Source organism: Oryx dammah, unplaced genomic scaffold (assembly GCF_014754425.2).
Source record: "Oryx dammah isolate SB20612 unplaced genomic scaffold, SCBI_Odam_1.1 HiC_scaffold_2, whole genome shotgun sequence".
Lineage (NCBI taxonomy): Eukaryota > Metazoa > Chordata > Mammalia > Artiodactyla > Bovidae > Oryx > Oryx dammah.
The window spans coordinates 184,535,500-184,551,080 of record NW_024070186.1 but is presented as its reverse complement, the minus strand read 5'-3'; the positions used below and the strand labels follow the sequence as shown (position 1 = coordinate 184,551,080).

At 40.0% G+C, this 15,581-nt stretch overlaps 1 protein-coding gene across 3 annotated transcripts in view; it reads right to left on the bottom strand.

The window, feature by feature from the left end:
* Positions 1-15,581, bottom strand: part of MRPS17 (mitochondrial ribosomal protein S17) — a 32,392-nt gene that overhangs the window by 8,237 nt on the left and 8,574 nt on the right. The window contains exons 4-6 of one of the 3 annotated variants that reach the window (XM_040260270.1): positions 11,503-11,629; positions 10,808-10,900; positions 3,812-7,064 (exon numbers count right to left, since the gene is read on the bottom strand). In XM_040260270.1, coding sequence (XP_040116204.1) covers positions 6,022-7,064; positions 10,808-10,900; positions 11,503-11,629 — 1,263 coding nt within the window. In that variant the 3' untranslated portion in view covers positions 3,812-6,021. Of the gene's footprint in view, positions 1-3,811; positions 7,065-8,843; positions 8,930-10,807; positions 10,901-11,502; positions 11,630-15,581 lie in introns of those variants that run through there. The other 2 variants (XM_040260286.1, XM_040260277.1) reach the window with 2 other exon arrangements.

Below are 15,581 nucleotides of genomic sequence, written 5' to 3'. Positions count from 1 at the left end.
TGTTGTTCCATGTCCAGTTCTAACTGTTGCTTCCTGACCTGCATATAGGTTTCTCAAGAGGCAGGTCAGGTGGTCTGGTATTCCCATTTCTTTCAGAATGTTCCACAGTTTATTGTGATCCACACAGTCAAAGGCTTTGGCATAGTCAATAAAGCATAAACAGATGTTTTCTGCAACTCTCTTGCTTTTTCTATGATCCAGCAGATGTTGGCAATTTGGTCTCTGGCTCCTCTGCCTTTTCTAAATCCAGCTTGAACATCTGGAAGTTCACAGTTCACGTATTGCTGAGGCCTGGCTTGGAGAATTTTGAGCATTACTTTACTAGCGTGTGAGATGAGTGCAATTGTGCGGTAGTTTGAGCATTCTTTGGCATTGTCTTTCTTTGGGATTGGAATGAAAACTGACCTTTTCCAGTCCTGTGGCCACTCCTGAGTTTTCCAAATTTGCTGGCATATTGAGTGCAGCACTTTCACAGCATCATCTTTCAGGATTTCAAATAGCTCAACTGGAATTTCATCATCTCCACTAGCTTTGTTAGTAGTGATGCTTTCTAAGACCCACTTGACTTCACATTCCAGGATGTCTGGCTCTAGGTGAGTGATCACACCATCGTTATCATCTTGGTTGTGAAGATCTTTTTTGTACAGTTCTTCTGTGTATTCTTGCCACCTCTTAATATCTTCCACTTCTGTTAGGTCCATACAATTTCTGTCCTTTATTGAGCCCATCTTTGCATGAAATGTTCCCTTTGTATCTCTAATTTTCTTGAAGGGACTTTGGCCCATATTCTATATCAAAAAGGCTGGAATGTTAGGGTTCACAAGGGGTTCATAGCGTATAGTTAAAATATGGCCCATTGTGGTGACCTGACAAACAAGGGATGAAGTCACAGTGGCCACATTGCCCTGGTGGGCATCCTGTTTTCCCCTGCTGGTGCCAGTTTCTCAAGATTACGTGACCACCTGACCGTGAGACCCCTTTGACTACATGACCATCCGACCGACCATGAGATCCCTTCACTACATGACCACAAGGCCCCAGCTGTGGGCTAAAGATAAACTGAGGCCCCCTCCCTGTGGGGCACAATTTCCCATTGATAGGGTATAAGAAAGGTTGGCTGTAAAGGGAGGGCACTGGTTTCTCTCTAAAGCCAGTCACTTTCTTTCTTTCTTCCTATAATAAGTCTTTCTCTGCCTGAATGCCCGGCTCACTCTCTTTTTCTCTGCTTCCCTTACAGCATCCTCAGTGGGTCTGCCAATCAACATGCTCTGTCTTCATTTAGCACAAGGCCCAAGCTGGACCAATCAGATTACCTTCCAGGAATATGAATCTTGAGGGCTCTGATGGGAGAATGGGAGGTGACTGGGGATAACGTATCCTGGTGGAAGTGTTCTGAAGAGTCAATTCTGCTGCTTGCACCAACAGAAAATTAACCTATAAAGAAGTTGGCACTCGGAAAACAACATGCTATCATTCATGGGGTAAGACACAAATTAAATGCTTTTTCAAAGACTAAAAGGTACCCATATTTGATAAACTTCTCAGCCATCAGCCCCCAACCCAGCATTCATTCTCATATTCAATCTTCCTCTCTCTTCCCTCTGCTCTCCCCCAACCCATTCTTCTCATCTATTTCTCCTCATGGTCACTGTTATGTTTGTATCCTTCCACGATTCTTATTTTGGATCCCGACCCCCATGGTGAAGATATTAGGAGAGGGGCTTTGAGGAAGTGATTAGGTTTTGCCCTCATGAACGGGATTCAATCTCTTTTATAAAAGGACTCCAAGAAAACTTCCTTCTACTGTGAGGGCACCAGGGAATGGATCCCTACTAACACAGATTTTTTGGCACCTTGATCTTGGATTTCCCAGCCTCCAGAACTGTATGCAATTAATTTCTGCTTTTGTAAATCACTCAGTCTATGGTCCCAGGTGGCACTGCTGCTGCTGCTGCTAAGTCGCTTCAGTCGTGTCCGACTCTGTGCGACCCCATAGACGGCAGCCCACCAGGCTCCCCGGTCCCTGGGATTCTCCAGGCAAGAACACTGGAGTGGGTTGCCATTTCCTTCTCCAATGCATGAAAGTGAAAAGTGAAAGTGAAGTCGCTCAGTGGTAGACACGGTTTGATCCCTGGGTCAGGAAGATCCCTTGGAGAAGGGCATGGCAACCCACTCCAGTAGTCTTGCCTGAAGAATCCCATGGACAGAGGAGCCTGGTAGGCTACAGTCCATGGGGCCACAAGGAGTCGGACACTTAGCAGTCTATGCTATTTTGTATATGTTGTTGATGTTGTTTAGTTGCTAAGTTGTGTCCAGCTCTTTGCGACCCCATGGACTGTAGACTACCAGGCTCCACTGTCCGTGGGATTTCCCAGGCAAGAATACTGGAGTGGTTTGCCATTTCCTTCTCCAGGGGATCTTCCCAGATCAGGGATCAAACCCATGTCTCCCGTGTTGGTAGGCAGATTCTTTACCACTGAACCACCAGGGAAGCCTCATTTTGTATATAGAAAGCGATGGAATTTGTATTTACATATACACACACATACATCTATAATGTAAATATATATAGTATTTTGTGTGTATATATATATATATATATATATGATATTTCTTTTTCCATTCATTAGATACTACTAAGGTTGTTTCCCTTTTAAAAATTTTTTATGATTTAAAAAAATATTATTTAGCATTGCTGGGTCTTAGCTGTGGTATGTGAACTCTTTAGTTGTGGCATATGGGATCTAGTTCCCTGACCAGGGATGGAACCTGGGTTCCCTGCATTGGGAGCTCAGAGTCTTAACCACTGAACTGTCAGGAAAGTCTGACATTTTTATAACTAGTTTTGGTATAATTATTTTTTATATTCTGGGTACCTCTTACCTGTTTCTTAATGTGTTTAAGGCACTTAATAACATTTGAAATTTTAGGTCTGTGACTTTAATGAAATGTTTAGATAAATCTGATCAGTGTTTACAAGAGTAAAGATATCTCATTTTAGAAATTCTTAAGTATTTATTATTTGCACATCTATGAATAATTAGAGGAATGTTGGCTACTTAAGGAATGTTGTTTGATTTCTTAAATTAATAAATTGAAAATTAATCAAAATCCAAATGAGTATTTTTCTCCCAGCCCTTAAGCCCTTTGGACATAAGAGAATCTATCAACACGATAATCTTTTTTACTCTGAGATTCTGAGAAAGAGAGTCATACAAATTTTGATATTGAGCAGCAATTCATTTTATTAAATTTAATACATTTATCAAATGTTTTCAGAGTGCTATAAAACACTGTTCCAGGCACTGTTTTTATCCACTGGATTAGGAGTAAGACGATCCATGTTCTAGTGACATTCCAGTCTGAGAAACTCTGAAAAATTATCACTTATTATCATGTCTAAGCTTCAGTATCTCTTTTCATATAAGAAAGGCAACATCACCTGGTTGGAGGAACCAAATGAATTAACATATGTAAAAGGGTAATATCTTGCCCTCCTAGACAGAAATAAGTCATAACGTTAGGTTTCTGAGTGAGTAAACCACTCCTATAACTCCCTAGAATTTTGATGTAATAAATACATTTAGGATTCACTTAAATTAGAACATGTTGAAGATAACAAAGGACGAGAATGAATTCACACCAGAATGACATAGTTTACTGTACGGTTAACATAAGCATAATCATTTATGACCCTAAGGATAGATAAGAGATTCTAATTTTATGAAGAATTGGTGAAAATCCATGGCCGACTGGTCTCCTTCAGTTCAGACTCCTCTTTTCTGAAATTGTCCAAATTCTGCTTATCTTCTTCTGAAAATCCTGTACTGCTGTACTTTCCCTGTGTGAGATACACTGCCTTCTTTTGAAGCCTTTAGCACTCTTTGTCGATTATTCAGGTTTTTTTTTCTTGGTTGCATACTTTGATCAAAGGCTTCACCAACTGTAATTAATCATTACTTCTTTTAACCTATACCTCTGCTGTCTGAGACTTCATCTTGCCTCACTGTCTCTTCCTGAAACCTGAGAGCTCTATACTCTGCCTGTTTAGGGCAAATAAATCTTACATGTTACTCCCTTTGGTGAAGAGACACTTTCAGAACTTATCTGTCTTAAAAATTGATCTCCATTATACAGGTATTTAAACATGATATTACTGGAAAGCCTCCCTCACTCCAGTATCTCAGGGTTTTATTAACTATTTCATTCACTGATGTGTGGGACAAAAATGTACTTGAAAAGTTTAACTTCCACAATGAAATGATTTCATTACTTTCTTGGTTTTTAGTGTTTTAATTTTTTTAAAAAAATTTACATCATTCCAGCTTTGACTTAAGGCCTATGATATCTAGTCTCTCACAGGAATAAAGAAATGGGGAAGTCTTTAGCTAGGAGATATGTCAGAAGAAAGGTGAGAAAGCAAGGGGACTGGGGAAGGAAAAAAAAGAAAAAAAAAAAAAAAAAAAGCAAGGGGACTGGGTTCCAACTTGGTCTCATGGCTTCTTCAGCCAAGACTGAGAAGACCAAGAGAAAAACAAAAAGCCCAGAAACAAGCAGCTCCCTAGATGTAGCTATTCATGGTTTATGACGGTTTATATTTACAATGCTTTGTAACATCAAACTGCGATTTCTGTCAAACAAGGCAGTGATCATAAAATTTAACCACCTTAAATTCCTTTTGCAAAATGGTGGTACATAAATATACTTTAATAAATAAAGTGAATTATTAAACAAACTAGTAACACTTACTTGCGTGTGTGCTCAATCATCTCCGACTCTTTGCAACCCTATGAACTGTAGCCCACCAGGCTCCTCTCTCCATGGAATTCTCCAGGCAAGAATACTGCAGTGGGTTCCCTTCTCCAGGGGATCTTCCCAACCCAGGGATCGAACCCACAGCTCCTGCATTGGCATGTGGATTCTTTTCCACTGAGCCACCTGGAAGGCCCTATGCTTCCTTAGTTGTTTATATAAACCAATAAGGCTCTTTCCTGGTTCTTTGCCTCAGCGTGGCACCACCACTTACCCTCTGGTCCAGCCCCTACTTCTGACTTCCACAGTGATGCAGACAGGTGAAAGGATTCTTATAAAGTCCCTGTCAGTATAAAATAAAACCTCCTCTCTATTTAAACCTGCAAATGTAACAGAAATAACAATTTTGATTCAAAAATATACATTTACCATAGGGAAATTTAAAACTACAATAACAGGATAGAAAAGTAGATTTCTCTGAATCACTTTTCAAAGTTCACCAATATGACCCTCAGTCTCCTCTAAGACTCATCTTAGAGATCCCAGAACCTGTTTGATGAAAATAATGGAAGGATTCCTAAAAAACAATATTATTATTGCCATATCCTACCACATGGCTTCTCAAATGATGGTACAGAAGACTTACATGGTACACCAATGAATATTTTCAACTTCAAAATTATATATTTATTTTGATGGAAATTAGAATATAATTTAGCATATAAAACTCACAATCTCCATAAATAACATTTCCTAGGACAAGGCTAAAAACCCTGAGTCCTATTAAAAATATTAAGTAAACATTAAATATGATAAAATTGGTAAAGGAAACAAATGACTTTAAGTTTGAGAAATATTGCTCTTTTCTATTTATTTCAAATTTATGTGACTGGTTATACTACACAATAGCCTCAATTAATTAATGTTTATATAATTTAAAAACTGTATGCTATAAAAATCACAAGGGAATAATGATAGGTCATTGCCTACAGGATATCTGGTCATTAAAAAAGGTTTGGAACATGACTCCTAATATAATCTTGTTTATAAAATATTTTCATTATGTATAACTTCTCTTGGGAATATAATATGCTAAATTTAAGGTCTAAATTTATTTGCCTTCTATGCATTAAAAGTTTATTTATAAGCTTTCTCCCCACTATGAATAATCTGATATTGAACAGGATGGAAAGGTCTAACCCCAATTTTCCTATATTTATATATTCGTATGATTCCCTTACCACCCCCACCACCTCCATCGGGACAAAGCTAAAAATTCTGAGTTATGTGCTGTGGAGTAAGGGAAGGACTGTGGCTTAAGGTTTTCTCACATTTATTATATTCACACAATTTCTCCCGAGTATGGATTTTCCTATGTTGATTAAGATGTGCACTCTGGCTGAAGGCTTTTTCACATTCATTACATTTATAAGGTTTCTCTCCTGTGTGAGTTCTTTCATGCTGATTAAGATGTGTCCTCTGGCTGAAGGCTTTCCCACAAAAACTACATTCATAAGGTTTTTCTCCAGTGTGAAGTCTATGATGTTCAGTAAGGGATGTGATCCGGCTAAAGGCTTTACCACACTGATTACATTTATAGGGCTTCTCTCCAGTATGAATTCTCAGATGCTGAGTAAAGGATGAATGTTGACGGAAGGCTTTCCCACATTCATTGCATATAAAAGGTTTTTCTCCCGTGTGAATTCTCTGATGTTGAATAAGGTGTATTCTCTGGCTGAATCTTTTCCCACATTCATCACACTTATAGGGTTTCTCTCCTGTGAGGACCATCTGAGGTTGAGCAAGAGATGAGTTCTGGCTGAAGGCCTTCCTGCATTCACTGTGTTTCCCTTCAGTATGAATATGACCAGTAAGAAGAAGATGTTGATTGAAGATTTTTCCACACTCGTTATATTCATAAGGATTTTCTCTTATGTAGTTTCCCTGATAGTAAATCAGGTCTGAATTACGTTTGATGTTATTTCCTTGTGTGTCAGAATTAAGGGGTATTTTCATTGAAGGAATTCTCTGTTGCATAAGAAGGTTTGAGTTTATATTATAGTTTTCCCCAAATCTACTACATTCAAGGCCTCTCTCCTGTGTGATCTTTTTGTGGGTAAAAGATACCTGTCCTAAGTATCTCTGCTGGTTTTCTTGGTTGAATTCTAACTGGTAATCAAAATCCCAGAGTCCACCTAAGATGGAGTACCAGAAACTGTCTCCTGTTAGTCTCTCCATTATCATGTCATGGGTTTGATTTTCATCAGAAATATTATGGTTTGATTTTTTAATTTCTGGTCTATTCTCCCCATCTAAAAGAAATTCAGAACATATAAACACTTCAGTATTCTCTGTCTGAAAAAGAAACTGTTGCATAGTATATAACCAAATGAAACTGACAGTAGTGCAGACAATGAAAATGTGGCATTGAAAGTTTTGAAATAAAGCCATCTAACAAAGGGGAAGACTATAAGAGGATGACAAAAAGCAGTGAGCAAGGGAGAAATTTTAAAGTATGAGTGGTAATCATAAAAAGAAGAGATCCATCAGGAATATACATAATTGGGAGAAAACGGAAAGGAGAATAAGAAATATCATAAGAAAGTCTGTGCTCAGAGGTGAGAGACAGAAAAGACTGTGCTTAGAGAATACAGGGCCAAGTCCAGGACCATCTCAATCTCACCTGTGGATTATTCTATTATAGTGCCCACTATCTGTTTATTTCAAAAGTATTTCTTCCTATTTTAAACTTTTGTTTAAAATGATAAAACTATTACTAAATTTTCAGCTGTGCTGGGTCTTCATTGCTGCATGTGGGCTTTTTCTAGCTGTGGCAAGTATTGTAGTAGTTGCTGAGCTGTGTTCAACTCCTTTCAACCCCACGAACTGTAGTTCATGCAGCAAGTGGAGGTTACCCGAATTTCCTTGTCTCTAATCCCACTCCCATTTTTTTAGAACCTTGCCCCACCTTTTCTATTTTCTACTTACACTCTCCCTGACCCCTTCCATTCAGCACTTTAAACAAGCTGGAATCATTCCTTCTTAGAATGATCCTGTTTTGACACTACCTTCTAGTCTAGCTACCTGATTCATCTGGTAAATAATCTTCCTGCAATGTGGGAGACCTGGGTTCAATCCCTGGGTTGGGAAGATCCCCTGGAGAAGGGAATGGTTACCCACTCCAGTATTCAGGCTTGGCAAATTTCATGGACTGTATAGTCCATGGGGTCACAAAGAGTTGGATACAACTGAGCCACTTTCACTTTCACTTCTTTCTAGTCTAGCAGTCACCCTCTTTGTTTGCTTCACCCTCTCATTTGAGCTTCTTGTAAGAAGTACCATATATGTACTAGCTATACTGTTTTTTAGTTTTTGGCTGTACCAGCAGCATGTGGGACCTTAGTTCCCTGACCAGGCATCAAACCCACACCCCCTGGTCTGGAAGTGTGGAATCTTAACCACTGGACTGTTAGGGAAGTCCAACTACTAACTTTACTTTTTTTTTAACCTCCTGTTTACTCAGCAATGTATAAACTGACTGTTTTGCTAATTACTCCCCTGTCACTTCTCTCATTAATATCATTCCTAACCTTTTCATTGCTAGATCCATCAGACATTTTCCATGTCTCACCTTAGCTAGGAGGAGAATTTCTAGATATTAAATAGACATCAGCTAATGTCGAAGACAATGAGACAAGCAATACCCTAAAGGGCACATCAGAATGAGGTTGCACAAGCCAGATCATTCTACCTCAGTTCCTCCATCAAGAGAAACATTTTACCACATCCTTGTAAGAGAAACAATTGATTGTGTCTCACAGGAAAATGCAAAAATGCAAGCAGTCTCCTTGGAGGACCCTGCTAAGCTGCCTGCCCTGACAAGGAGGATACAAAGAAACCACTTATTCAACCTCATCTGTGGACCAAAAGCCTTGACACCCAGGTACAGCTGATAATGAAGTCTAGAAATTTCTTTTCTACTCTGGCCTTGTTGCACAGCTTGCAGGATCTTAAATTCTAAACCAGGGACTGAACCTGGGCCCTGTCAGTGAAAGCACCGAGTCCTAACCACTGAACTGCCAGGGAATTACCTGGAAATTTTCTTGAGTGTAGTAATTATTTTCTCGAGTTGGGAGTCTCTGGGCAGGGACATAATGGGAGACAGTATGGCTCCTTCACATGGCAGCATATGTACCTGTGGGAAAGAACAGCTCAGGTTTCTGTGTGGGCACCTACACTGGCAATTTGCCTGAAAAGGGAGTTTTTCATTTTCCTTCTTTAGTTTCCTATTTTCCAGGTTCCAGGATAGGAAGCTTTGTGAAAATAATGTTACTCATCATTGTCAGGAAAAGTGCTTAGGGGTTCTTGACAAACTGTTTTAATTATCAGCCTCTAAACAGGGTTTAGAGCACTGGGGTACAGCACCTGTCAGGCTAAAAATTTAGGTCCAGTGAGGCTGAAAAAAGAATAAGTTTTCCTACCTAAGATAACCGAGAGCGCTATAAGCAAGAAAGACAACCAAATCAGAGTCAGCTTCAGAAAGCTCAAGTTTGAATGACGGAAAACCAAGCCCAAATGATGAAACAAGGTGTCTGAGCAAGGAATCAAGATGGGGTACATTAACCTGGCTTAATGACTCGGTATCTGGCACATACCCATCAGTCCACTTTTTCCTAATATAACCAGGCGGTATGCCCACAAAAAGGAGCTAAGATTTAGGAGTTTTGGGTTTTTTTTTTTGGTCAAGAAGTCTCACTTAGTAGGATGTTTTAAAGGAGTAGAGAGTCAATAGGTCCAAGGTTTGAAATACTTGATTAAAATGACAGTATGACATTCATAAACAAAAATACAATCTAAACTCTGAGAAGAGAATGTACATGAACTACTGAGGCTAGAAATGTAGAAATGGAAAAATGACATAGAGAAGCTACTTAAAAGCACAGTACTGAAGAATGAACACCAAGTCCAGAAGAAATATGTGCCTTCAGAAGAATAAAGAGTGAGAGAAGGTATTTAAAAGAGCAGGTAGGATAGATATGATAGATTCATGGTGATGTAGGGCAGAAACAAACACAATGTTGTAAAGCAATTACCCTTGCTTTATTAAATTACCCTTGCTTTATTAAAGCAATTACCCTTGCTTTACCCTTGCTAATTTATTAAAAATAAATAAATTTTAAAAAAGAACAGGATGGGAGACAAGAGAGAGGCTACAAGAGGCAAGAATGGTGTGAAAGCCAAGGTGCGAGACAATTCTCAAGTCAAGTCAACAAAGTCAAATGCAACATGATCATACAACATGATAATGGTGGTTTGTTTTAGCCACTGGATTTGACTGGAAGGAAGTTAGTGGTAATCTCCAAGAAAAAAATTTTAGTAACATAGGTATGACAGGGATCCTATCACAAAGGTGAGCAAGAGCCTGAGAACGAAGGCTACGGATTTTAGACAACTTTAACATGTTTGATAATAAAAAGAAAAAAAATAATGAAAAATAGGTTAAAATGGTAGAGGGTTTTGGGTATGGAAAAGAAAAAGATTTAAAGAATCCTGAAAGGATGTATAAACAAAAAAATAGTAAGAAAGTGCTTTGTGGAGATTTGTAATATCAAGGTATTTATGAACAAACTAAAACTTTCAAAACAATTTTTGCGTTGTGCAAATTTTTTAAACAGTAAGTATATATATTTTGTCTGTTTGATCAGAAAAAAATAGTCATTTCTACTTTGGAAAAATGTCAAATATGAACTGAAATTTTTAAAAGGCCTCTGCTGCAGCTGCTGTTTAGTCGCTAAGTCGTGTCCAACTCTTTCGGACCCCATGGACTGTAGCCCGCCAGGCTCCCCTGTCCATGAGATTTCCCAGGCAAGAATACTGGAGTGGGTTTCCATTTCCTTCTCCAGGGGATCATCCTAACCCAGGACCAAACCCATTAAAAATGCCTTGATATCCTTTAAATGCCAGAGGGAGATGTTCAGAGCACACTCCATTAAGTATTTCAAAAGTGACTATTTTCTTTCACTGAGTCACAAATACTCAAATGTTCTCTTCTCACCTGGATGAGTGTCTGGTGGGCTGACTCTTCCCATCATCCACTGTTCCTCCTGCTCCAACTGAGTGATCACCTCTGGCTTATACAGTTGATGCCCTGTTCAAGAGGAAAATGTGTATCTTAGAATTTTACACAGGGAACAAAAATCTCAGAACTCATTTTCAAACTTTTTTATCTTTAGGGTCTTTGGATTTGGAAAGGGGAGGCTTCTGAGGCAGCAAAATAAAGCTACCCATCTCAAAGTCAACACATTTCACCAGAGGAGAAAGCAGGAAACAGAGGTCTCTTGTCTCCAACTGATTGGCTTTCTTCCATCCTGGCCTCATGCTTTCTAACTGTGGTGCTGAAGAAGACTCTTGAGAATCTCTTGGACTGCAAGGAGATCAAACCAGTCAATCCTAAAGGAAATCAACCCAGAATATTCACTGGAAGGACTGCTACTGCTGAAGTGCAAGCTCCAATACTATAGGCACTTGATGAGAAGAGCTGATTCACTGGAAAAGACCCTGATGTTGGGAAAGACTGAAAAGAAAGGGAGAAGGGGGCTCAGAGGATGAGATGGTTAGACAGCATCAACGACTCAATGGACATGAATTTGAGAAAACTCTGGGAGATAGAAAAGGACAGAGGAGCCCGGTGTGCCGAAGTCCATGGGGTCCCAAAGAATCAGACACAACTTACAGAGATGCCCTCCTTACCCAGTGCAACCAGATTCCTATAATTTTCCAGCATCACATCTCGGTAGAGGTTCTTCTGAGCAGGGTACAGCTGGTCCCACTCTTCTCTGGTGAAGTCCACAGCCACGTCCTGGAATGTCAGTGATTCCTGAAACATCCAGTATATCCCTGCTCAGCCAGAAACCTTTTCGTTTTTCCTTTACAGGGGCCCTTAAGGGAAGAGTCAAAGGTGGTACAGTAGACAAAGGATCCCTGATTCCTTCTAGTGGTAAAATAGTGAACTGCTCTCCTTCCCCAGCTGATACAGGGAGGCAGCCTGTCATGTTCTGCTCTGTTGCTCAAATCCTTAAGTGCTATGCCTGGTTCCCTTTAATGAAAAATGGCACGTAGACCCCAAGATCTGGGCACTAGCTGCATCCAGTGCTACTGGAGTACCATTTCTTCTAGGCCCTCTCAGGGGTCATATCTAGGAAAGAGGGGAATATATACAGTGATGTACGTATACACACACAACTCCATATCTAACCATATATTTACTGATATTTATTAAAACCCATAGGTCAAGAGAGTGACTGGTTAAAAAAAAAAAAAAACACCAGGGGTCCATACTGATATCTCTAAATCTAATCCAACATAGCAGGGTTCATTCTATCCTCTCTTCTCATATCTGTAATTCCCTTCTCTGACCCATATCTCTCTGATTTTATAATTCCCTTCAAGAGAATGCCAGAAAAACATCTACTTTTGCTTCATTGACTATGCGGAAGCCTTTGACTCTGTGGATCACAATAAACTGTGGAAAATTTTTCAAGAGATGGGAATACCAGACCACCTTACTTGCCTCCTGAGAAATCTGTAGGCATGTCAAGAAGCAACAGTGAGAACTGGACACGGAACAATGAACTGGTTCCAAATTGGGAAAGGAGTACGTCAAGGCTGTATATGGTCACCCTGTTTATTTAACTTATAAATAAACAGAGCAGAGCAGATCATATGAAATGCCAGGCTGGATGAAGCACAAGCTGGAATCAAGACTGCTGGGAAAAATATCAATAATCTCAGATATGCAGATGACACCACCCTAATGGCAGAAAGCGAACAGGAACTAAAGAGCCTCTTGATGAAAGTGAAAGAAGAGAGTGAAAAAGCTGGCTTAAAACTTAACATTTAAAAAACTAAGATCATGGCATCCAGTCCCATCACTTCATGGCAAATAGATGGGGAAATAATGGAAAGAGTGAGAGACTTTATTTTCTTGGTCTCCAAAATCACTGCAGATGGTGACTGCAGCCATGAAATTAAAAGATGCTTGCTCCTTGGAAGAAAAGCTATGAAAAGACACATTACTTTGCTGACAAAGGCCCATCTAGTCAAACTGAAAAATGAAAGTCACTCAGTCGTGTCCAACTCTTTGCAGCCCCATGAACTATACAGTCCATGGAATTCTCCAGACAAGAATACTGGAGTGAGTGGCCATTCCCTTCAGCGGATCTTCTCAACGCAGGAGTCGAACTGGGGTTTCCTGCACTGCAGGCAGATTCTTTACCAACTGAGCGATCAGGGAAGCCCCCATCTAGCCAAAGCTATGGTTTTTCCAGTAGTCATGAATGGATGTGAGAGTTGGACCATAAAGAAAGCTGAGCACTGAAGAACTGATGCTTTTGAACTATGGTGTTGGAGAAGACTCTTGAGAGTCCCTTGGACTGCAAGGAGATCCAACCAGTCCATCCTAAAGGAAATCAGTCCTGAATATTCATTGGAAGGACTGATGCTGAAGCTGAAACTCCAATACTTTGGCTACCTGATGCGAAGTACTGACTCACTGGAAAAGACCCTGATGCTGGGAAAGACTGAAGGCAGGAGGAGAAGGGGATGACAAAGGATGAGATGGTTGGATGGCATCACCGATTTGATGGACAAGAATTTGAGCAACCTCTGGAAGTTGGTGATGGACAGGGAAGTCTGGCGTGCTGCAGTCCATGGGGTCGCAAAGAGTCAGATACAACTGAACTGAGTGACTAAACAATAACAACAAAATTATGGACAATGTGTTTACTTATTTGCTCAATCCTAGATTGTAAAGAAAGTGGTTTTGGTATTGCTAACACATGCTCTGTGGTTAGTTGCTCAGTCGTGTCTCACTCTTTGCAACTCCAAGGACTGTAGCCCACCAGGCTGCTCTGTTCATGGGGATTCTCCAGGCAAGAATACTGGAGTGGGTTGCCTTGCCCTCCTCCAGGGGATCTTCCCAACCCAGAGACTGAACCCAGGTCTCCACCACTGCAGGCAGATTCTTCACAGTCTGAGCCACCAGGGAAGCCCAAGAATACTGGAGTAGTAGCCTATCCCTTCTCCAGGGGATCTTCCCGACCCAAGAATTGAACTGGTGTCTCCTGCATTGCTGGCGGATTCTTCACCAGCTAAGCTACCAGGGAACATGCCTCTGCACAGAACAAGCCTACAAATCAGAGTTCAGTATTGAGAATTGTTTTGCTTTTAGCCTGAGGACATAGAGTACAAGTAATGATTTAGTTTCAAAAGTTAACGCCTTTTCAGTGTGGTTATATCAGTAATTTGAAATACAGTTGGGCTCACTTATTTCTGTTTATTTTCAGTTTTAAGCCCTCCTTGCATACTGCCCACCTCCATTCCCTCTTTTTCACCCCTTTTCCATCTAAGTCTTACAAGTAACCAGTCTCATCAGATGCAAGTTTATCCTTTCAATGTCTCTTTTCCCTCTAACAAGCATTGGATTCATTTATACATTTTTGTTTCCCCTTCTTTCTTGTACAAAGTAGCATATTATGGTAATCTTTTGCCTCTGATTTTTTTCACTGAACACTTTATACTGGAAATCCCTCCACATCAGTTCACAGATTTCTTCCTCCTCCTTTTTTTTTTTTTATAGCTGTGTGGTATTGTGCGACTATCCCACAATTTATGTAACCAGTCTACTAACAGACATTTTAGCTATTTTCTACTCTCTTGTTACTATAAATCATGCTGCAATGAACTATCTTAAAAGTATATTATTTTGCTATTGTATGTAAGTCTGTCTCTAGAATCCATTCCCCATGAGATGTCTGGCAAAAGAGTATATGAATCTGCAATTTTGACACATATTGTCAAGCTGACTTCTGTAGGGGTGGTATCAATTGTGTCATTATCTATTGCTGTATAACAAAACACCTCCAAATTTAGTGGCTCATAACAATAACAATCATTTATTCACAGAATCTGTAACATGGGCAATATTCAGCAGGAGCAGCTCATCTTTGTTCCATTTTTTTTCAGCTGGGAGGCTCAACTTTGGGCTGTAAGATTCACTTTTTAAGAGGCTCGTTCATGTGGCTGGCAAGTTGGTGCTGGCTGAAAGTTGGGAGCTCAGCCAGGTGCCTTTGGTCCTTTCCATACAAGCCTGTCCACAGGCTGCCTGGGCTTCCTCATGGCATGGTAGCTGGATGCCAAATGCAAGAGAACCACCTTTCTTCATCCAGCCTCAAGAGTCACGTGGTTTCAGTTCCACCACAGTCACAAGCCAGATCCAAGGGGAAGGAACACAATCACACCTCTCCTGATAGAGTAGTTAAATCAGTATAAGAGGAGCCTATGGAATGGGAGAAATTGTGCCATTTTCAGGAAATACAACCTGCTACTGTTTACCCTCTGAAGGTAAATATTCACATCCCTTCCTCATGCAAATTTCACTCATCTTCCTCAAGACCCCTACATTTGATGCCGTTATGGCATCAATTTGAAGTCTGGGATCTTATCATCTACACCAGGTCCACAGGCAGATGAGGCTCTTGGAGCATAGTTCCTCAGGTACAGTTCCTTGAAAGCTCTCTATTTTTCTTTCTGTGAGCTGAAAAAATAGGCATTTGGCCCCACCCTTTATCCTTCACAAACTCAAAGTAGTGGGAAACTCATAGAAATAACTGCCACACACCTATTCAAGTAAACAGCAATTCACAGCAATTCTATAATGTAGCTGAGCTGGGCACATGTTGAGAGGTGTGAATGAGAAAGTTTTATTTTAAAACTCAATAATTTCTGGCTCCTTTATATATATATTTTTGATGTTTTAAAAAACTGAAATA